At 50.2% G+C, this 22,045-nt stretch overlaps 1 protein-coding gene across 1 annotated transcript in view; it reads left to right on the plus strand.

Annotated features, from left to right (window-relative positions):
- REXO2 (RNA exonuclease 2) overlaps positions 1 to 22,045 on the plus strand; it is a 466,300-nt gene that overhangs the window by 292,605 nt on the left and 151,650 nt on the right. Inside the window, exon 4 of the mRNA XM_069614529.1 lies at positions 17,517 to 17,628. Coding sequence (XP_069470630.1) covers positions 17,517 to 17,628 — 112 coding nt within the window. The remainder of the gene's footprint in view (positions 1 to 17,516; positions 17,629 to 22,045) is intronic.

The following is a 22,045-nucleotide window of genomic DNA, read 5'->3' on the forward strand; positions in this document are numbered from 1 at the left end:
CACCACCTGGTATCGTTCATGCTTTCTACCACCCGACCCACACCCTTGCCTATTAGCAGGGCCCCTCCCACACTCACGAGAAACAAGAAGAGTATTACAGTGGAGAGACTCATCCCGAACTTACTCCCCACACTCAATACACTCCCCGATAATTCGGATCAGGAGACTCTGGTCGAAGAATATAATAGAATCATGTCCACCTCGCTGGACCTAATTACCCCCCTCAAACTCAGACCCAGCAAACCTAAAACGCACCTGAACAAATGGTACACACCATTCCTCAAAAACGTAAGGCAACAAAAAAGAAATTGCGAGGCCACCTGGAAAAAACTCTCCTCAGTAGCCAACAAACTTAAACTTACCAAACTAGCTGCCCTCTACAAAAAAGAAATCTACCTTGCTAAACGAACCTCCTTTGACTCCCGCATATCCCAAGCGAAATCTAATATGAAGGAATTATTCTCCATCCTTAAAGAAGTAGAAAACCCTATAGCACCTGTACGAAAGATAAAACTGGTGCTCAGAAATCCAAAACGCACTAGCCAACAAGATTGCTACCCTACAAAACAAAATCTCCCGCAAAAAAGCCTCCTTAAACGATCCCCTCCCTTCCAAACTACCTGACAAGCCTATCCTAAGAGAAACCACTTGCTTCAACTTCTCCAAAGTCACCACACTTGAAGTAGAAAAAATGATCCTGTCACTGAAACCTTCTAACTGTCAGGGAGATCTGTGCCCTGCACAGCTTATTAAAGATGCTGCCCGCGACCTCTCCCCTTTCATCACAAAACAAATTAATGCTTCCTTCTCTACCGGCTCTATCCCCACCAATCTAAAACAATTCTGGGTACTTCCTATATTAAAAAAGCCCACACTTGACCCAGCCACGCCTACAAATTACAGACCCATAACGACCGGACCATTCCTCCTATAAATTCTGGATACGGTCGCCTACGTACAAATACAGAAGTACCTGGAAGAACATCACCTGCTGGGAGCTAGACAATCAGGTTTCCGTCCTCTACATGGGACTGAAACTGCTCTCATTGACCTTAAAGCACAGATCGATAAACTTGGACACAACGGCCAAGTCGCCTTACTCCTCCTCCTGGACCTCTCTGCAGCATTTGACATGGTTGATCACTCTGTCCTATGCACACACCTCCACACATCAGCCCATTTCTCCGCCGAGGCCATCACCTGGATCAGATCTTTCCTTAACGGCAGAACCATGAGGGTCTTCTCACCTACAGCTGCAACAGACCCCATACCTATCACTTGTGGTGTGCCACAGGGCTCTTGCGTCTCCCCTACAATTTACAATATATTTACCAAGCCCCTTTTCGATGATTTGGATCATCTCGTTTTCACCTACACCAATTATGCAGATGATACCCAGATCCTCCTTCCACTTTCTGGAGATTATGAGAAGGATTTGGCCTTGGTGTATAGAGTGTACATCATCATCCAGGCATGGATGGCCACACATGGACTATGCCTGAATGATGATAAAACTGAATTTATCATCCTAGGCACCACCACAAGCTTAAAGAAATTAGGTCCTGCCTATCATTCTTTCACGATCGATGGCAATAGTATCAAAGTAGGACAAGAGGTTAAAATGTTAGGTTTCTACTTGGATACTAACCTCTCTCTCAACAGACAGGTGAACACCCTAGCCTCTTCCACGGCATACACGTGTAAACGGATCCGTGCAGCCAAACCCTTTCTGTCCGACACCAGCTGCCCGACCCTCGCCAGAGCCCTCATACTGTCCCGCCTGGACTATTGCAACGCTCTCTATCTGGGATCCTCCAAGGCTACCACTAGCAAATTACAAACTCTTCAGAACAATGCTCTCAGAGCGGCCCTAGGCATCTCTAGAAGAGAGCATATGACAGGATACAGCCAACAGAACAACTGGCTTTCTATCAAAGATAAGATTATCCTAAAAACTGCGTCACTCACACATAAATCCCTCAATAACGCTGCCCCGATCTATTTGATTGACAGATTTTATAGACAAACCTCCCTGAGACCCACTAGAACAGCCTATAAAGACTGCCTTTCGGTCCCCAACTTCAAACGCTCCACTATAGGGGGAAACAGCTTCCCAGTGAAAGCAGCTAAATTGTGGAACTCTCTACCCCCCACTCAGAATGGACCTGCCCTATCAAAACTTCCAATCCAAGGTCGCCTTGTGGCTGACATCGTAGGCCTCAAAACTCACCCAGGTGCCAAGCCCTCTTACTCCCGCCATTGGCACACCCTGTAACCACTTGTGCCTACATGTACACATGTATATAATCCTGTTATTGATTTTTCTATGTTTATGTATATTTTACTAGTGTTGTAACTAAGCCTAGCAAATTCTTGTAAATGTTGCGCCCTGTTACCTGAGGGTATGCTCGCGCATTACAAATAATAAAACAAACAAACAAACCACGAGCCAACGCTCTGGCTGGGGGAAGAGAAAATCCGAGAACCCGGGTAAGCTTCTGGAGAAGTCCCGGTCGATCTCGAAGGAGTCAGCCGAGGGGGAGCGAGGCGGTGACCCTCCCCCCAAGGTGAAGGCCTCAAGCGCGCCCAAGGTGGGGAAGGCCTTGATTCACCCGGCTAAGGCCTCTATCGAGGGAGTCGTGGCAGCCCTGGCGAAGCCTGTGGAGGCTATACCAGTGGAGGCGACCTCGGGGCCCAGAGTTTCCCTGCCATCGTGGAGGGAATCCTCTTTTCAGCCCATCGATAAGACCCCCGTGAAGACCCCGGTGGAAAAAGAGGGGGGGTGCGGTGGCCGTTACGGACACGGATAGAGCCTCTGAGGAGGAGCTGGTTGAAGTCGTGAAGGGACTCGACAAGAGGTTTGAGGAGGTCCAGTCCCACAGGAGGAACCCCAAGGAGGCGGACGAAGAGAGCGATGGTGGGGCCGACGAGGCTCCCATGGAGGAGGAGCAACCATCGCGCCCGTCGCAACCAGTGCCCGAGCCTCAGGACAACTCGGTGGCCATTTTGATGGCAATCCAATCCTTGTGCATGGAGATAAGGACGAGGTTGTCCCTACCCCCAACGGATGACCCAGCAGAACCGGGTCCGTCAAGAAACCCTCCAAGCAAGTGGAGAAGAGTTCATCCACCCCGCCCTTCCAGCCCTTGCGGCCTGCCCAGCCTTCATCTCCATCCCCTGATCCTAGGGATGACACGGGAACAGATACGGCCACGACAGGGACAGATGACGATGGTGGTGACAACAGGATGGGCCTTCCATCACCACCTTCTCGGCCCTCCCCACCCGACAAAATTGGCTCCTTCCACGCCATGATTGCCAGGGCATCCGAGCTTTTCCAGCTCTGCCCCAAAGAACAGAAGAAGGAATGCTTCCTCTATCAACGGCGCGAGGGCAAGAGGAAGACGGTCCTCGCGGTGCCGTTGCTTGACAACATCTGGGACGAGGGACTTGCTATCCTGAAGAGCCCGTCCACGACGTCTGTCAAGAGGGATCGGTACGAGAAGAAGTACCGGGTCTCCGATTCCGCCCCTTTGTGCCTTAGGGCACAGCCGACCCCGGATTCGGTCGTCTTGGCGGTGGCAAAGAAGAAAGAGGCGGTGGCAACGGCTTCAACTTCAACCTCCCCACCTGACGGCGAGGGGAAGAAACTGACGCCATGGGACGACGAGTCATCTCGTCTGCGGCGATGACAATTAAGGTGGCCAACGCCCTAGCGATTGTGGCCCGCTACGACAGGGAGTTGTGGTACAAGATCGCTCCCCTGCTGGATTTTCTTCCGGACGACAAGAGGGCGGATGCCCTGGAGATCCTGCAGGAAGGTGAGGTGGCGTCAGACCACGCCATAACGGTGGCCACGGACATCGCTGACACCGGGTTCCGCCAGTTGGGCAACAGTGTTTGCCTTCGACGGTGGGGATGGCTCAAGGCAACAGATTTCCACCAGGACGTGTAAACCAGAGTTTTGCAGCGACGACGACCGCCCTTTCGGAACTCGAGCAAGGTGCCTCCAAAGGATTCGGCGGTGGCGCCTCTATGTACCGCCAGGCAGCCCGTTCCTCGTCGCCAAGGAGACCAGGGTGGCAAGGCCACTTCCAAGCAGGACTGAACCGGCCATAGCGTCGGGCCCCCACCTGAGCACCCCGGTTGGAGGCCGGCTGGCGAGATTCGTCAGCGTGTGGGAGTCCATCTCCACTGAGCATTGGGTGCTGGATGCCCTGGCCCACGGGCACACTCTCGAATTTCTAAAGAAGTGCCCCGCATTCCTCCTGTGGCCAGGAAGGAAAATCGCATCCCTCAACTGCTGTTATAAGTAAGGGCGATGCTCAAGAAAGGTGCCATCGAGCTTGTCCCGAAGAGGCTCCGGGGCTCCGGAGTATACTCAAGATACTTCCTCGTCAGAAAGAAGACAGGCGGTTGGTGCCCCATCCTGGACCTGCGTCGGTTAAGCAAATACATCAAGGCCCAGAAGTTCTGGATGGTCATCCTCCAGCACGTGCTGGGACAGCTGGAGGCAGGTAACTTCCTATCGTCGCTGGACTTGGAGGATGCTTACTTTCACATTCCCATTCTAAAAGGACACCGAAAGTTTCTCAGATTCGTAGTCCAAGGACGGCACTACCAATTAAAGGCCCTGCCATTCAGATTGAAGTCAGCACCCAGGGTATTTACCAAGTGCCTAGCACCAGTGGCGGCGCGGCTGCGCCTGCAGGGGATCCACGTTTACCCCTACCTGGACGATTGGCTTATCCGAGCAAGGACAAGGGAGCTCGCCATCAAGCAAACAGCAAAGACCGTCCAACTGCTCACGGATCTGGGATTCTCTATCAACTTCCCCAAATCCCACCTGGTTCCGTCGCAGGTCACACTGTTTCTGGGAGCCAAGCTTGATACAGTGGCGCGATTGGCTTACCCGTCGGAGGAAAGGACGAAGGCCATCCTGGGCAGGGTGCAGCACCTGCTGGCCACGGATGTGGCCAGGGTGAGGTCCATCATGTCCCTTCTCGGCATGACGTCCTCTTGTATCTACCTGGTGCGCCTATGCAGGCTGCGGATGCGTCCTCTACAGGAGTTCCTCGACGCCGTTGGATGCAAGCGGCGGGCAGCTTCGAAGACAAGATCCCGCTCAACGAGGTCTTCTGCCAAGCTATTCGGTGGTGGGGCACCCGCGCGCACCTCGCGGCAGGCACGGACTTTCAGACCCCAGCACACCAGGAGACGGTGACGACGGATGCCTCCCTGGAGGGATGGGAAGCGCACACCGGAGATCTTCACTGCAAGAGGCCTTTGGCTCCCGGAGGAGAGGTCACTCCACATCAACATCCTGGAGCTCCAAACAGTGTTCTGGGCTCTCAGGTCGTTTCTCTCATCCCTCAAGGGCAAGGTGGTGAGGATCTTCACCGACAACACCACCACGATGTTCTACATCCGGAAGCAGGTAGGAACCAGGTCCCCGGCCCTATCCAAGGAGGCCCAGGATCTGTGGCATTGGGCCATTGCCCAGGGGATGTTTCTGGTGCCCTTCCACCTAGCAGGGATAAAGAACACCATCACCGACTCACTGTGCAGGGAGCTGCGCTCATGACACGAGTGGGAACTGCGTCAGGACCAAGTGGATCGGCTTTTCTGACGATGGGGCAAACCCCAGATCGACCTGTTCGCGACGGCGGCGAACTCCAAGTGCCAGAGGTTCGCCAGCAGGTGCGAATTACGGCCCCTCAAGTGCTGCTTCCTGCTGTCGCTGGCCAAGGCGGGGCTGGCTCATGCCTCCATCAAAATACATCTAGCGGCGATCTCCCGCTACACCAGAACTAAGGGGCGATCATCTCTGTGGTCTCATCGCCTGGTGAAGGAGTTTATGAAGGGACTGTTCCGTTCATTGCCGCCGGTGAAGGCACCAGCGTGGGAGCTCAACGTGGTGCTGACCGGGCTCATGAGGGTGCCTTTCGAGCCTCTGCATTCAGCACCGTTGAAGTTCCTGTCATGGAAAACAGCATTTCTTGTGGCCATCACCTCCGCACGACGAGTGGGAGAGATCCAGGCCCTATCCTGCAAGCCTCCATACTTGACTTTTCACGAGACGAGGGTGGTGCTGAGGACACACCGCTCTTTCATGCCCAAGGTGCCGTCAGACTTCCATCTCAACGAGCCCTTGGTGTTGCCAGTTTTCTTCCCGTCGCCTTCGTCGCCAGCCGAGAGGACTTTGCACTCGCTGGATGTAGCTAGAGCGCTGAATTTCTACGTGGACCGCATGAAGAGTTTTCGGAAGACATCACAACTGTTTGTGAACTTTGGACCTGTGAACCAAGGGAAGGCCCTTTCGAATGCTTCCATTTTCCGCCCGAGAGCCCATTCGACCAGAGCGATCGCTGCTACCACGGCTTTCTTGTCTGGTGTACCCCTGCTGGACATCTGCAAGGCTGCTACATGGAGTTCGACGCACACCTTCACGAGATTCTACTGCGTCGACTGGGATTCCAGGGTGGAGTCCAGAGTCGGCCAAGCAGTGCTGCGCAACCTGTTCGCCTGAAGGTGGGCCTGCTGAGGAGGTAATAGTTGCTTAATGTTGAGTTATGCAATGCTTAATGTTGAGCCTTGCCACCTCCCGTGGTTTTGCATGTGTGTACTGCTATGTATTCTTATATTCATGAGCATGTGAATCCATGCCAGACCCCATGCTGGAGAAGGAACAAGTTACTTACCTGTAACTGTTGTTCTCCAGCATGGGTCTGGCATGGATTCACATGCGAACCCTCCCTCCTACCCCTCTGCGGCTCTTCACTTGGTCATACTGCCACTTTGCGTGCTACCAAATCTGAGGATGGCTGCCAGGGGAGGGGCTTAGGGAGAGGGCAGTCATTGGCTGGGGGCAGTATGACCCAGAGACCAGTGATTGGTTACTACTAAGAAAGACAGATCAGAAACGAAACTGATACTGATTTTTTCTTTACCGAGGATTCCCAGCCTGACAATGGGGAATATTCATGAGCATGTGAATCCATGCTGGAGAACAACAGTTACAGGTAAGTAACTTGTTCCTTCTTCCCCTTTCACATATTTAGTCTCCTGGAGGAGGAGAATGTCAATCTTCGCTCTACGAAATTCTCTACATTGCAAGGATCTCTTAGTTGGTGAGTTAAGACCTTTAACATTGTGTTCCCACCCTAAGGGAGCCCCACCCCTTTGAATCAGTAATCATCGCCATAGGGTCACATTAGAGTAATCAGGTCTTTCAACCATGACCAGCTTGTCGTCTGCTCTTTGTGTATCACACCACTTCCTGTCATATGCACCATTAAGAATATTGCTCTTTTCTTTTCATCCTTCCCACCCCTCCCCCTCCCCCTTCCCCCTCCTCCTCCATCCTCCACCCCTTTACCCAAATGATGGCGTCCGATCGCGCCCAGTTGAAAACACCAGCCCTTCATTGGACCACCAGTGGAGACCGTTACTTCATGATCCCATACGTAAAGAAAAACCACAATGTCGAATGAGCCCCCACTACCCCCTCCCCCCACCTACGCACCATTCTCATAACATAACATAACAATAACAACTGGGTCAATCTGTTGATCAAACTTCACATCTTAGAATATGATAACCACAGATCGACTGAATTTGGTCAGAGTTAATTGTCTCCCTCAGGGGAGACATTGCCTCTTCAGAACTTTCTCGAGCCCTTCACCTGCTTTCTTCTGGGGCCTTGGATGTGCCATTCTCTACCATCTTGTCTTGATTTCTCCTTCTCACCTCTCTCTCCTTGTGGACCCATAAGCTCTGAAGTGCATTCTCTAATTTCTTTTTCGGTTCTCAACCGTACCCTCGTTCCACCATGCTCAAAGGAGAGAGAGAAGGGGTAGCCCCATCTATATCGAATGTCACGCTCCTTCAGCCATTTCGTGAAGGGTCTGCACATCCGTCTCAGCGACAGCGTCAGTGAGGATAGATCCTGAAAGATAGTTATCTGTGCACCTCCAAAGGTGATCGCCCCACTGGTCCTTGCCTTATCCAGTATTCTAGCCTTGTCCTGGTAATTGTGGAATCAGGCGAGGACCGATCTTGGACCTGCAGGCGGTCCTCCCGCTCTATGGATTCGTACTGTTTTGGGTTCATCAATCGCGTCGTCGGCTAACAGGAGCTTCATTATGTCGTGGAGTGTTTTCCTGAAGTTGCTCTCCGTTTCCCCTTCTTGTTCCGGGATACCAAAAAATCGCAGGTTGTTCCGTCTCTCCAGGTTTTCCAAATCATCCATCTTTAGCTTAAAGTCCTCTTCCCACTGTCCCAATTCAACGATCCTGTATCTTTCCACCTATACTGGCCCCCATGTTCTTGATTTCACTTAGTTGAGCTGCAATGTCCCCTTTCGTGCCAGCTGATTCAGTGCTTCCTGTTGACATAGCCGCCATGCAAGGGTCGGCAGTGTAGGGAGGGGCGGGTAGGTATGCGAAGTTGGCTAATTTTTGTTTTGCGCTCATATAGGTCTGGGTGGGATGTACCATCAATGTTTGTTCAGACTGTGTCATTCGCCAGTTGATCTGAGTGCGCGGGCGGTATGGGTGTTGCACTTACACCTGTCATATGCACCCTAGGGTTGCCACTGCAATCCTATATCTCAGTTGTAGTGGATCACACTGGTGCAGGAGGGGAAGCGATCTCGTTCAGTCAAAAATGCCGGCTGGTGCCGTTCACCTTCGGTTGCTGAGTGTTCTTGACACACAAGGATCTCTTCGCGACCACTCTGGCAGAGCGTAGATATGAGTTCTTGCCTCTAAAGGCCCAGGAATGAGGCTTACTAATGGTGACTGCCCGCGTGAGTGGGTTTCTGCCTTGGTGCTGTTGGTTCCTTGAACCACCCTCCTCTATGCCTTCTCGCCTTCCTTTCAGCAGTGACCAGGTATTGACCCTGTTCGCCTTAGGTTGGGCACCTGGAGCGCTGATACGCATTGCATTAGTGAGAGCAACCGTCCGTGTAATGTGCTTGTGTGTTCGGGTCTCTCAGCTTTGCCGGCCGAGGCCCTCCTTTTCTGAGGAGAAATTTGCCTTGTTGCATCTGTGATTGGGGGAGGTGTGCTTCAATTGGTGCGTTATGCTGGTCGGCTCGGGGTTACGGCCTTACAGGTCCTTTGGGGCCAATCATCGCCTGCCTGCGCCTCAGGATTGACAGTTTCCCGTGCCCCAAAGTGCAGACCTGGACTCAGATGTCCTCAAGATGGTTCTCGGACGCAGGGACCAAGCAAGTTTTTATTGGTGCTGGGGTCTGGTTGGTCTCATTCCTTGGATGCAAGGTCCCAGATTCACTTCTTTGCCCACCCTCAGGCCTATGTTGTTGTGAGGTCTCCGCCAGGGTTGTCGCTGCAATGTGCCCTCCGTTATTAGTTTTCGGCAGGCCGCTGAGGTCAGGTCTGTGTCAGCTCCGAGTCTGTCAGCGGGTGCCCTGCCCCGGGGCTCACTCCAGGAAGGGCTTGCTGTGAGGGGATGCACTGGTCCGTTGGAGCGGTGCAGTTTAACGTCTGTTGTCCCTGCTTCTTCACTCGCGTTGCTCCTCTGCCGTGTGGCAGTCGCATGCTTCAGTCCGTGTTTTGGGTTCCTTCACCCTCTGCTTCCGGCCACGCAATCTGTTCTTGGCCACGGAGAGAGTCGTTTCCGACCAGGAAGGTCGTATGCCGCAGGTAGGGTGGGCTAGGGTGTCCTCGCTGTTACTCCGCGGGGTGCAGAGACGCTCTCCCAATGTTCGGCTCTCGAGCTGTGTCTCGTTGATTTGCTGGGACCCACCGCGGGACCCGCTCGGGGGGGGGGGGGTGTTCCTGTACCGCAGGTCAGGGGTAATTTACTTGAGCAAGGAGTGTGCTTCCACCCGCTGGCCTTTTATGGGTGGGGCGCCTGCATTGTTCAGTGAGGGGTCCACCCAGAGGACGGTTGATGATCACCATGTTGGCCTCCGGGTTGTTATGCGGTTGCTGTCAGTCCAGGTGTCATTTGGATTTTCTCTGCGAATCCTGGTCTGATTCATGTCGGATTTTCTCTGAGTGTGTGTGTGGGGGGGGGTGTCTTCATTGACTCAAATCCCCCATTGCTTTCGATGTGGGGGTCCTGAGGTGGGGGCTCATTCCTCTTTCTCTGGACCGCTTAACGGAGCTCACGCAAGGAGAGGCTCCATTCATGCGCCCTCTGGTGGCCAGTTATCTCAGAAGTCAAATTTAAAGTGCTTTGCAGTTGCAGCAAAGAGCAATAGTTGTCCAATCAATATCTGATTCAATATCTTATTAAAACCCCATCCTGTTGAGTTGGCATTATTCAACCAAAATTTCTGAAAGTTTTTGCACTTTAAAAACTAAATATTTAAAAAAGATTTAAAAGCATACAATCTTAAAAATAGGGAGAGTAAACTTGCAACCCAAAGATAACATTTTTCCAATCTCAATAGTGACTTTGCAGAAGAATTCAGACATCATCTCCAATAGCGGGCAGAGCTTACGTCTACATAGCCACGCCCAATGAATATAACCTGCAGTGCTTCTCACACAATTAGGTTTAGTACAAAACTTTAAAGCATCTGATAACCTCGCTTTGTAATAATGGTTTTAAGAGCCGTGCTCTCACCAGTTTCAATGATTCACACAGAAATAAAAAGTGCTCAATCATTTCTTCTCCAACATTACATAGAGTACAGAGGCCAGCCACACAATGTGTCCACAATTTAGTGAAAGCAGCAATATTTAATGTCCCATTCCTAAAGCTAACAAAAAGAGCACGCTCATATGATGGCTTCAAATAATCCAAATAATCTTCCTGGCCGAATTCTGGCTTGCACGCTAAATAGTTGGAGCCCAGCTTTCACATGCCTGCAGCTTCCACCATGTTACTCCTAGTTATGGCAGTTGCTTTATCCTTACCCTGGATTTGTCACCCAAAACAGTGGATTGTGGATCCACCATAATGATGTTTCGTTAATGTTATATAATACCTTACCCCTATGTCCCGTCCCCTTTCCTCAATACTTGTGGGACATTCCGTCCTTCGAGATGGGACCAGAGCACTTTTGTAAAAGCATCAAAAATGTCTTTTATTTTTACGCTGGGTACCGCATGTGGTTGTAACCCCGCCCTCCTGAGTTCTGCCCCACACATCGCCCTTCAGTCCTTTTCTACACACGGTCGGGCTGGACACACTAGCATCACTGGGAATTTTTATTTTTATTCCCTTTTGTCCTTCTTTCCTGCTCCAGTTCCTCGGTCATCTAGTACTCCGTCTATGGCAGAGCATTTGGGATTCGTGTCCTGTTCTTCATGCGAACGTCTCTTTGCGAGGGCGGATCCCCACTCTTTGCTTGGAGTGTCTAGGCCCGGAACATCGCTGGGATTCGTGGTTCTACTGCAACTCCTGCTCCGTCCGGGCACGCTGGGATTCGTGCTTCTCCTGAGACTCCCTCTCTGTCCGGGCACTCCAACGTAGTCTTCTTCGGTGGGACGAAGTGTTTCAGCGCGTTCTTCCACCTCATTTCCATCGACGAAAAGCAGAAACGCCCGGTAAGTTCTTTACTTTTTAGGGAGCCCCGGCCAGGGGACTGCTTCCCGGGGTCTTCCAGGTCTGGGAGGGGCTCATGTAGCTCAGTCACCAGGGGTTCCCCTGAGGTGCCTGACGGGTCTAATAGGCGCACCCGAGTTTTCTCTGATGGTTCCTCCAGAGGACCTGCCAAAACCTGACCCTGTTCTGAGGTTCATCATTTGGGTGCTAAGGTTTAGCCCAGTTCGTCTGTGGCTCCGGATACCGGGATTTGCCCTGAGGTCTCCATTTCTGGAGCTTTCCACACTGATACCGGGGTACGCCCTGAGGTCTCTGTTTCTGGAGCTTTTCATACCGAGCCACGGCTCAAGGTCCCCCTTGAGGGTGCTATACGTACCGGGTTAAAACCCGATTTCCTCTTCTTGGGGCTGCACCGACAGAACCGAGAGATCTCCTTTAAAGGTCTTGTTGGTGAGGTACATCCTTCAACCGTCCCACGCTCAGGGTCGTGGTGGTACCGGTACTGTCGAGGGGGCAAAGGGGGCCGTCACGGACCATAGTTCCTCTACTACCGGCTCTGCCGAGGTTCCTCCTCTGGCGGCTCATTTTGGGGCAGTTTCTAAGATGTCCAGTGAACATCCGAGTCCCCCCAGTACCGGCTCTGCCAAGGATCCTTGTGTCCAGGCAAAGGTGTTGTTTAAGTCCCCTGAGGAGAAAATTGCCTCATCTCCACATGTGACGCAATTCTCCTCAGGTATTGACAAAATGGCGGTCCAACCCCGTGGTCCACAGCAGCCATTTTGGATGCCTCCCTTACACCAACGTTCACGCCGTCTTGTGCTGGGAGCATTCCTTTTGGGGCTGAGCAGCCTTTTACACGCTATGTGGACAACAGAAATCTGTTCCACTCTTCATTCGACTGGCGCACTCGGACACCGCTGCCTCACACAGTCTCCCTCCCTCCTGCTTCCGCTCCACTGACCTATGTGGATCCGGCCGGTGGTGGGCCCTCCTGGCAACCATCCTCCTTGGGTTCATGGGGGTATGCCCCTCACGAGCGGCCTCTTCCTGTACCAGCGCCAAAGCCTTTGGCTGAGGATGAGTTTTTTGGGACGTTTCAGATGCTCATGCCCTCTTACCCTATGAAGGTGTATTTCAAACGTCTTTTCAGGGAAATGTACCCTGAAACTCCTGGCCCACCTCCTGCCCCGGCTGTTCCAATGCAGGTCCCGGTGTGCCACTTCCTCCACAGCTTCCTTCTGGCCCTCCTCCATCTCTCCCTCCTCTGCCTCCGTTGTCTCCCATAGAGGAGACACCGACAGACCTAGACGACACTTTAAAACCTGAGGCAGTATGTGTGGTGTAACAGTCTTCTTTTCCCGCCTCATTGGATGGGCCTCAAGCGCATCAGGATGGCGATGAGCAGCCCCGCTCGGTGAGAGCATTCCATGACCGGGTCCTGGATCTGATGGCCCTCCTTGATATTCCAGTACCTGAGGCCCCCCCCGCAGGAGGTGGTACTTTCTGGAGCCTTTACCCTGTCGCCTCAGGAGCTCACCGGCCTGTTCTTCCAGAAGGAAGTCTTGGCTGATGCAGGTAAGGTCTGGCCTAAACCCCACACCGGGCTACACTGCAACAAGAGAATTGACGCTCGATACAAGCTTCACGCCTCTGAGGAGATTGCCTTATTGGCTTGTCCGCTCCCTTCCTCAACGGTGGTGGCAGCAGCCACCCTCCATTCCAAACCGGCCTCTGCATTTTCAGTGGCAGCGGCTCAAATCCTATCCAAGGAGGAGAAACTTCTGGACGCCTTGGACAAGAAAGTCTTTGCCAATTCGATGCTCCAACTTCGTCAAGCGAACACCGAGCTCATCCTGGCAGCAGCCAATCTGAGGCTGTGGAAAGAGTTAGCCGACTTCCAGGAGTGTATTCCTGCGGATAGGCTAGATGACTTTAAAGCCGGTTTGTCAGATGCCAGAGTGTTGGCACGGGATCTACTGAAAGCTGTGTCACACCATGTAGAGACCTCGACTCAAGGCCTTATGGTTGGGGTTGACACCTCCTGCCAGGCGTGGCTTCAAGCGACGAAGTTCTCAAAGGAAGTGAAAGACAAAGTACTGGACCTTCCTTTTGATGGTAAGGAAGTCCTCTCTTCGAAAGGGGTTATAGGTCAAAGGTTCGAATCAAAAGGGTTGAATGACAAAAGGGTTGAGTCAAAAGGACCGAAAAAAAGGGTCGAATATATTATTTTTTTAAATTATTTTTGTGGGGGGACCCCCCCCCCCCCCGAACCCTCCCGCAATCCCCTGTTTTTGGTGTAAAAACACAATTTTTTTCCTATACTAAAGCGGAAAAAAAAATGTATACATTTAAAAAAAAAAATTCGACCCTTTTGTTTTCAATCGTTTTGACTCGACCCTTTTGTCATTCGACCCTTTTGAGTCGGTCCTTTGATAAGGGTGACTGGCTCAGTGTTGTGGACCTTCAGGACGCGTACATGCACATCCTGATACTGCGGTTCTCCCTGGGAGGGGAGCACTTCCAGTTCTGTGTGCTCCCTTTAGGTCTAAGCTTGGCGCTGCATGTCTTTACGAAGATGATGTAGGTCATCGCAGCTTTCCTCAGACTGCAGGGGATTCATGTACATCCATATTTGGACGATTGGCCCCTGTGCACTCCCTGCCCACAGACAGCATTGAACAATCTCCAGTCACTCCTCCAGCTCCTATTCCACCTTGGGCTGTCGGTGAACTGGCAGAAATCTTCCATGACGGTCTCTCAAGACCGGATTTTCCTGAGTTTCTGTTGGAATACGGTCAGTACCAAAGTGTTACTAACGGTGGACAGGATTGCAGACCTATCAGCCACATGTCAGCTCTTCCTCCAGTTTTCGCACATGACGGCTTGGTGGTTCCAGAGACTTCTGGGCCTCATGACCTCTTGCGTGCTAGCCCTCCCTCTTGCACGTCTGATGATGAGGAGCACTTGGTCTCAGGCTTTGCACCCGGATTCCAAGATAATCCCAGTTCCAACCTCTATGACGGCGGATCTCCAATGGTGGTCTTCGACCGACAACCTTTCTGTGGGGGCCTCTTTCCAAGAGCCCTGCCCACAAGTGACGATTGCCACAGACTCCTCCCTTCTGGGGTGGGGCGTGACGCTGGGTCCCCTCGAAGTATTCGACCTTTGGACCATTCAGGACAGGCAGTTTCATATCAATTATCTGGAACTCCTGGCTGTTTTTCTGGCGCTCAAAGCTTTTCAGCCGTCCATCACAAGCAAAGTAGTTTGTATTTTCACAGACAATTCTGTAGCGATGTTTTACATCAACAAGCAGGGTGGCACCAAGTCACCTCTCCTTGTGGCACTAGCCATACAGATTTGGGAATGGGCCATCCAGGGCAAGATTTGGCTCCTGGCTGTACACATTCCAGGTCACATCAATGTGACTGCAGACTCACTCAGCCGCCAGTCAGCAGCCATTTATGTGTGGAAATTGAACATAGATGTTCCCTTTGCCATTTTTCGCCTGTGGGGCACTCCAGCAGTGGACCTCTTTGCGACTTTTACGAACAGGAAACTTCCTCTATATGCATCCAGAAACGGTCTCAAGGTCTCCTCCCAAGGTGACGCTCTCGAGATTCCGTGGCACAACATGAAGGCTTATGCGTTTTCTCTACTGCCTTTGATTCATCGGTCTCTCTGCAAGCTCAGGAATGTATCAAACTGCACTCTCCTCCTCTTAGCTCCTTGGTGGCCAGCCAGATTCTGGTTCTCGGAACTTCAGCATCTGTCAAGTCTTCCTCTGATCAGATTGCTGTTGATTCCCGACCTGCTTCACCAGTGCGATCAACAGATGTGGCACCCCTCCTCACAGTCGTTCAGCTTGACGGCCTGGTGCCTGAATTCAGATCTTTAGCGCAATTTAATTTGTCCGAGGACAATATGCGCATTATTCAAGCTGCCAGAAAACCTTCCCCGAGGTCTCAATATAGGAGCAAATGGCTCAGTTTTTGCCACTGGTGTTTAGCTAAGCAACTTGACCCCAGGCACGCTACGATTGACACAGTACTTCCGTTCGTATCTCGCCTCTGTGCTTCAGGCATTCATGTCTGGTCCTGCTGGACTTACTTATCGCCCATTGCGGCCTAACTGTCGCACTCCTCATCCCAAGTGGGATTTGAATGGGGACCTCACGCCTAATGCCATAAACCATTTGAACCAATGGCCACTAACGATCTCAAATACCTTTCTTGGAAAGTCACTTTTCTGATCGCAGTGACATCGGCAAGGCGAGTAAGCAAACTACAAGCTCTCTCTGTGGAACATCTGTTCCTCACCTTCCATAAGGATAAGGTTGTGCTTCGCACTCATCCTTCTTTCCTGCCTAAGGTGGTTACCGATGTTCATTTGAACCAGTCGATCTCCTTACCGGTCTTTTTTCCTAACCCATCATCGGATGCCGAGAGAGACCTACACAACCTAGATGTCAGACGAGCTCTGAAGTTTTACCTCGACAGAACGAGTGAACTCAGGGGCTCCTCACAACTCTTTGTCACATTAGGAGACCCTAAAGGGAAACCGGCTTCAAAAGCAACTATCTCCCGTTGGATTGCCCCCTGAATTTCTGAAGCTTATACCATTCAGGGCCTTCAACCTCCGAAAGGCATCCATGCTCATCTTGTGCGTGGCAAAGCGGCTGCTGTTGCCTTCCAAAAGCATGTTCCTTGGGAAATCATCACCAAGACGGCTACGTGGGCTTCCCCATCAGTTTTTTGTAAGCATTACTGCGTGGACCTGAGCTCCAGGGCTGATGACACGTTGGTCAGGCTGTCCTTAAGAATTTATTCCAGTAAGGGGGTTTTCCATCCACCTGAACTACCTGTGGTGCGTGCTTGGGAATCTCCCACAAGTGTGGAGCAAAGGGGACAGGATGTAGGAGTATAACAAAGTTACTCACCGTAGTGACTACCTTACTCCTAGTCCATAGTCCCCTTTCCTCCATACGCCCCCGCCCGCCGTCCCCTCTAAAAAGTATCCTCTATTATTGCTGAAATGGTCTCAGACATGGCGATAGAAAAGGACTGAAGGGCGATGCGCAGGGCGGAGCTCAGGATGGCGGGGTTAAGGCCACGTGCGGTCCCCGCGTAAAAATAGAAGGACAACAATTCAAAATTTGTGATGCTTTGACAAAAGTGCTCCGGTCCCGTCTCAAAGGACGGAATGTCCCACAAGTATGGAGGAAAGGGGAATATGGACTAGGAGTAAGGTAGTCACTACAGTGAGTAACTTTGTTATTTTTACGTGGACAAGCCAGGGGATACTGTTGCCCCCTTCTAGGGCCAGGACATGTGACATTGCATCCCAATATTTTTCAAGGCCTTCTGTGCTCGGGGCCTGACAACCAGGATCTTTTGTTTTGATGTTCATCCCAAATTAAGCTCTTGGCGCTTTCGTAGGAAAATATCCAAGGTTAATTTCAGACCCCCAAGGGGTGGTTGCTAGTAACACAGCATCATCTGCATACAGGAGTGCAGGATACTTATCCGCCCCATTATAGGACAGTCCAAACTTTCTTGTATTAGGGGCACAATGATTTCTTACATATAAATGCAGAACAGCAGGGGGCAAATGGGCAGCCTTGCCTCACACACCCTTTAATACTGCAAAAGTTTTGGTACATCTCACTGCTGCTTCATTGTTACTACATAGTGCCTGAATAAAGGTGATTAAGTAGGAGGATGCTTTTCTTTTCTGTAAGACTTGCCATAAAGCTTCCTGAGACACCGTCGGAAACTATTTTGAGATCTACAAAAATAGCAGAGAAATCTTAGCTAAACATTACTACTAATAAAATCATATATGCGCTTCATCTATTTGCCGCAAATAAAGATGTGGCGTAATCTAACGTCATTCTGGGTGTCTGAAATCCTGTGTTTTAAAGTCTAAAAGATGCCATTTTTGCCAAATTGCATTATATGATCAAACATTAATTCACTATTATTTTCCTGCAGTCTGGTCTGACTCAGGCAGTGCGAGAGAGCAAAATTGCACTTCAGCAAGCTGAATACGAATTCCTTTCATTTGTTCGACAGCACACACGACCCGGAATCTGTCCGCTTGCAGGTGAGTTTGTGTACCACCTATCCCCAGTCTTGAATATGTTTGGTTTTGGCATTTGTCACTTGTTTGCAGAAGTTTTATTATTGGTTAACTACTATAATTGACCATATTTTTTTATGATATCAATAAGCCCCATGAAGCTGTCACAAGAAACATTCACGGAAAGAGCAACAAGAAAGGCTTTAATTTCCCTTGTATGTATATAGTAGCAACATAGGTCAGTTCAAGTCCTGGCAGGGAGTTTCAGTGCCCTAAAATCACATCAGAGGCTTTTCAAAGAAAGGGTATGAGCCTTCTGGTATTAAGGGCGTTGCATTATCAAACTATTGACCATAATCGGGTCTCACAATTTGCACTCTCGACTAGCCATTAGTGAGTGATAATTGGCTCTTGGTAAGGAAGAAGTGGTGTGCCTGTGGTGAACTGAGGGGGCGGGGCAAGTGACTATTTATGTTTTGCAAGTAGCTTGCAACTTGAAACATTTAACCTTTCCAAGATAGTCCAGTACTGTCGTAGGTGCTCGAAATGTGCCTGAACACTCTCTTAATTACTTGAACTGAATATGTGAAACAATTTTCTGTAAAGCTGTAAGGCGGGATGTGTAACAATGTCGATAAAACACTGTAGCAAAGATGAGATGTATCGTAATCCTGAATCAAAATTCCAACTCATTCGGTTAGAAAAATACATTGGCCCCTTTCTGGCTCCCCATTTGTGATGCAGGAAATCCACTGAAGGTTAAAACAACTAGCCTTAATACATTTGGTTGATATTTTAAGTACAAGATTTAATGGGGCTCACATGATGGGCGGTGCCTAGGAAGAATGTGTGAACATCCTTCCCGAAACAGCTCAGTGCCCGCTCTCCTTTACCCACCTAATGAACTGCAGCAGCGTCACATGGAACAAATCTGAGCTATTCGTCCCTTCTCCTGGGTGGGGAACGCCCTTTGAGGCTGAGCTTGCTAAGAAAGACTCTCCCTAGGGCTCTTGGAAAGTGGGCCCTCACTGGCAGTGACTCCCCTCTAGGGGACAAGGACTCTGATTCCTATACAGAAACTCCCTATCAACAATGCACTGTCTGCACATCTGGGTATAGAAAAGACTTGTGTTATTTCTGTTTTAAATCCAACACATAGTGACATTGATTCAACCTCGTTGGCATGCTGGTTTCTCCCTGAACTCAGCAGTCAAAGAGGAACGACATGCCTCTTTCAAATACGTGTTGGAAATAAAGAGTGAGGAAACTTAAATGGAGAACAGAGAATCCTATGCAGAGGCGCAAGCCTTCAACGTGAAAATATCCTAGAGTGGGCAGAGCCACGCTGTACTGCAGAGCCAGCAAGGGAGGATTCCAGAAGGCCGGCACCGAGTGGCAAGAAAGCCATGGTGGAGATGGGGACGGAAGTACTGCCTCTCCTGGTGGCGTGACCACTCTGCAGCTGTAGTGGGCATGGGGCCCACAGAACTGCGCCAAAACCAGGGTTACATGGAGGAATTAATGCTCCACTCCGAACACGAGGCAGGAAACTGCAGAGAGCAGAGAGCACACGCTGACATGCCAGAGAGGAAAACAAATTAAAATCACCACACTAAGACGCTATGCCGCTGGAGCAAACCTGCCGGTAACCGAAGTACTAAGGTTTCCCAGGGCAGAGGTAGCCGAGTGGAAGGAAGGAAGCAGGAAACCAGAGTCGGTCACAGGAATCCTAGAAACCAGAGTCCTGAATATTTGCCACAGCCAAAGCATCCCAGCGAGAGAATCGGAAAGGTGAGGCGAACCCTGTTAAAACAAGTGAGACTGTACATTATCCGAGGAGAAGCAAACATAGAGGGTTCAAACTAGTAAAGCAAAAGCCAAGAGGGGATCAACCAAACTCGTGGAAAAGGGAGCATGAAGGAAACCTCTCTCCATTGAAAGGATATAAAACTGTATATCAAGAATTGCAACTGTGCCTCAGGAAGTTAAAGGGGGAGTTGAAGGGTTTTCTTTGGTGAACTGATGGCATTGAAGATTTTATTTGGAACTCAATATAATATCCTGAGAGATATTTACCGAAACCTGGGATGGACAAAGCTTGAGCCAGAAGCATATAGAGCTCTAGTTTCATTCATGTTGTTTTTCTTCAAGTGGTATGACCAGATAGGTTTTTGGACGGTGGAATACTTTTTATTTTGACAATAGATGAGCACCTTAACTTAGTATTGCAGGCAGGCAAATCCTTCATAGCAGTAGGGATCGTTAGCATTTGCCTTTTAAGTTAACTTCTTCTTCTGGTTTGCCACACACAGCCTTTCTTACCCTTGCAGTGTTCCTGCAGGTGTCATACAGTCGCACCACGCTGGCTAAAGCTTGCATCTCAGCTCCAAGCCTCAGGTCAGAGGGCATGTGCCTTGCTCCTAGAGAGTGGGCCAACAGCATTTCCCTTGGACAAGCACAGCCGACTTAGCCATTGGACTGATTCCATGGACCCCCAACAACTCCTGGCACTAGTGCTTTGCAGTTCCGGGCCTACATCAGAATTACTGGAGTTCAAAAAATTCCTTCCCTAACAGTGTCATCAATCACTTTGCGATGGGAACGCTCCTGCGGCTAGGGTGGAACAAGGGGGAAATGAAAGGACTCACGACTTGGACATCCCCCATGAGTTGTATATGGGCGCCCGCGATTAGAAACAACATCTGTGATATTCATCGCTATCAGAGATGGTACGAGTCAGGGCTGGAAAGAGTAGGACGAGTGATTAAGCCGAATGGATGCATAACAATCCAAGACTTGGAGTCTGACTTGCAAATTGGGCCCCTCGAATTGTAAAATTCTTGCAACTAAAAGGGACACTGATGGCCTCTAAATGGAAGGAAAAGCTCAAGAGAGAACTCACGTCAATGGCAAAAATACTAAGTGAGTCTATCCTTAGCAAAGGCCTCATTTCAAAGCTGTATGTGACCCTCCTTGATGCAAGGGGAAACAAAACAGATGGTCTTAGAAAAAGGTGGATGAAGGACATGGGTCCAATGATGACAGCCAGCCTATGGTCCCAAATGTACAGGTCAGCACATAAAACCTTGATCTCTGCCCAGTACAAGCTGCACGGAGTAAAACTGCTAAATAGGTGGCAATTTGACCCCAAAAGACTCTCCAAAATGTTTGAGCAAACAAGTACCTCATGCTGGAGAGGATGTGGTGCCCAGGCTGACTACTGGCACATGTGGTGGACCTGTCCGAAAATCCCAAGCATACTGGAAAGAGCTGCTAGCCTGGATCAGAAAGCTAGAAGGAATTCCTCGAAACTGTGACCCCAGACTGGTTCCATTTGGCTTAGAGCAACAAGAAGATTGTTGGAAAAGTGTACCCAATATGACACACTTTTTACTGCTAGCAGCAAGGGCTTGCATCACGATAAGAAGGAAATCGGAGGCCCTCCCAACAGAATCAACATGGGCCCGGAAAGCCAAAGACCTTTATGAGATGGAGAATATAACTGGTGCCCTCCACAAAATCACCCCGAGTACAGAAATGGAGTGGGCCCCCTTTCTCGAGGCCTACAAATGATGGGGACAAAGCCTGGTTAGCATAGGCCTCAAAGGAAGGGAATTGAACCATCACTAAGACTGACACTTGACCCCCTTTTGAATACAAGGGGGGGTTAAGAGAGGTGTTCTGATTTAGCCTTCTGTTATGTAAAAGCACTGTGAGTATATGTGTGAAATGATTGTTTGCTGTACTTAAAGAAAATTCTCAATAAAAAATGTTTTAAAAAAAATTACTGGAGTTGTTAATTCTGCCCTTGCAAAGAGAGTCCCTTGTGAGAGGGTGGGTTTGCCAGAGGCTGCCATCTCTCCAGGAACTTCAAGGCCACTCTGTTGGTAGTGTAGCCCCGTGCCAATCCGCCACATGTATGCCTACACCTAGATGAATTGCAGAGGGACAATCAGAGTTTGATAGTGGGTGAGATTGACCCGATCATCGCTGTGTATTGGTGAAAGCATATTTCATAATGTGATGCATAAAATAAAGAGAACATTACAAGCATACTTTGTTAAAATTAGAATGCTATGCTTCCAGCAAGTAGTGAGTTTGCTTGCATATTGTCAGTGCATTGTTGATACTGTGCCATGGGTGACACTATATCTACCCACGGCTGATGTTGGGGACTCTCCCACATAGTGCCATTTTTCCATATGCGGAATGAAGATTGGACGTGTGAAGAGCACTGCAGAAAATGCAAGCCGTTTAATAACTGTACAGATGCAGCAACGCAAGTAAACTAAGTAATCATAAAGGCTGGCCAAATTAGTTAAAACAAAATTGTCAAAGTACACCATAGAAGGGGCGGCATTTACACGTAGAAAAGGGCTGGGGATACAGCAAACAGTGGGTGCATCACAGGTGAAATCAGCGCCTGATGGACCAAGGTGGT

This window comes from Ambystoma mexicanum, chromosome 9 (genome assembly GCF_040938575.1).
Source record: "Ambystoma mexicanum isolate Mex_15411 chromosome 9, UKY_AmexF1_1, whole genome shotgun sequence".
Lineage (NCBI taxonomy): Eukaryota > Metazoa > Chordata > Amphibia > Caudata > Ambystomatidae > Ambystoma > Ambystoma mexicanum.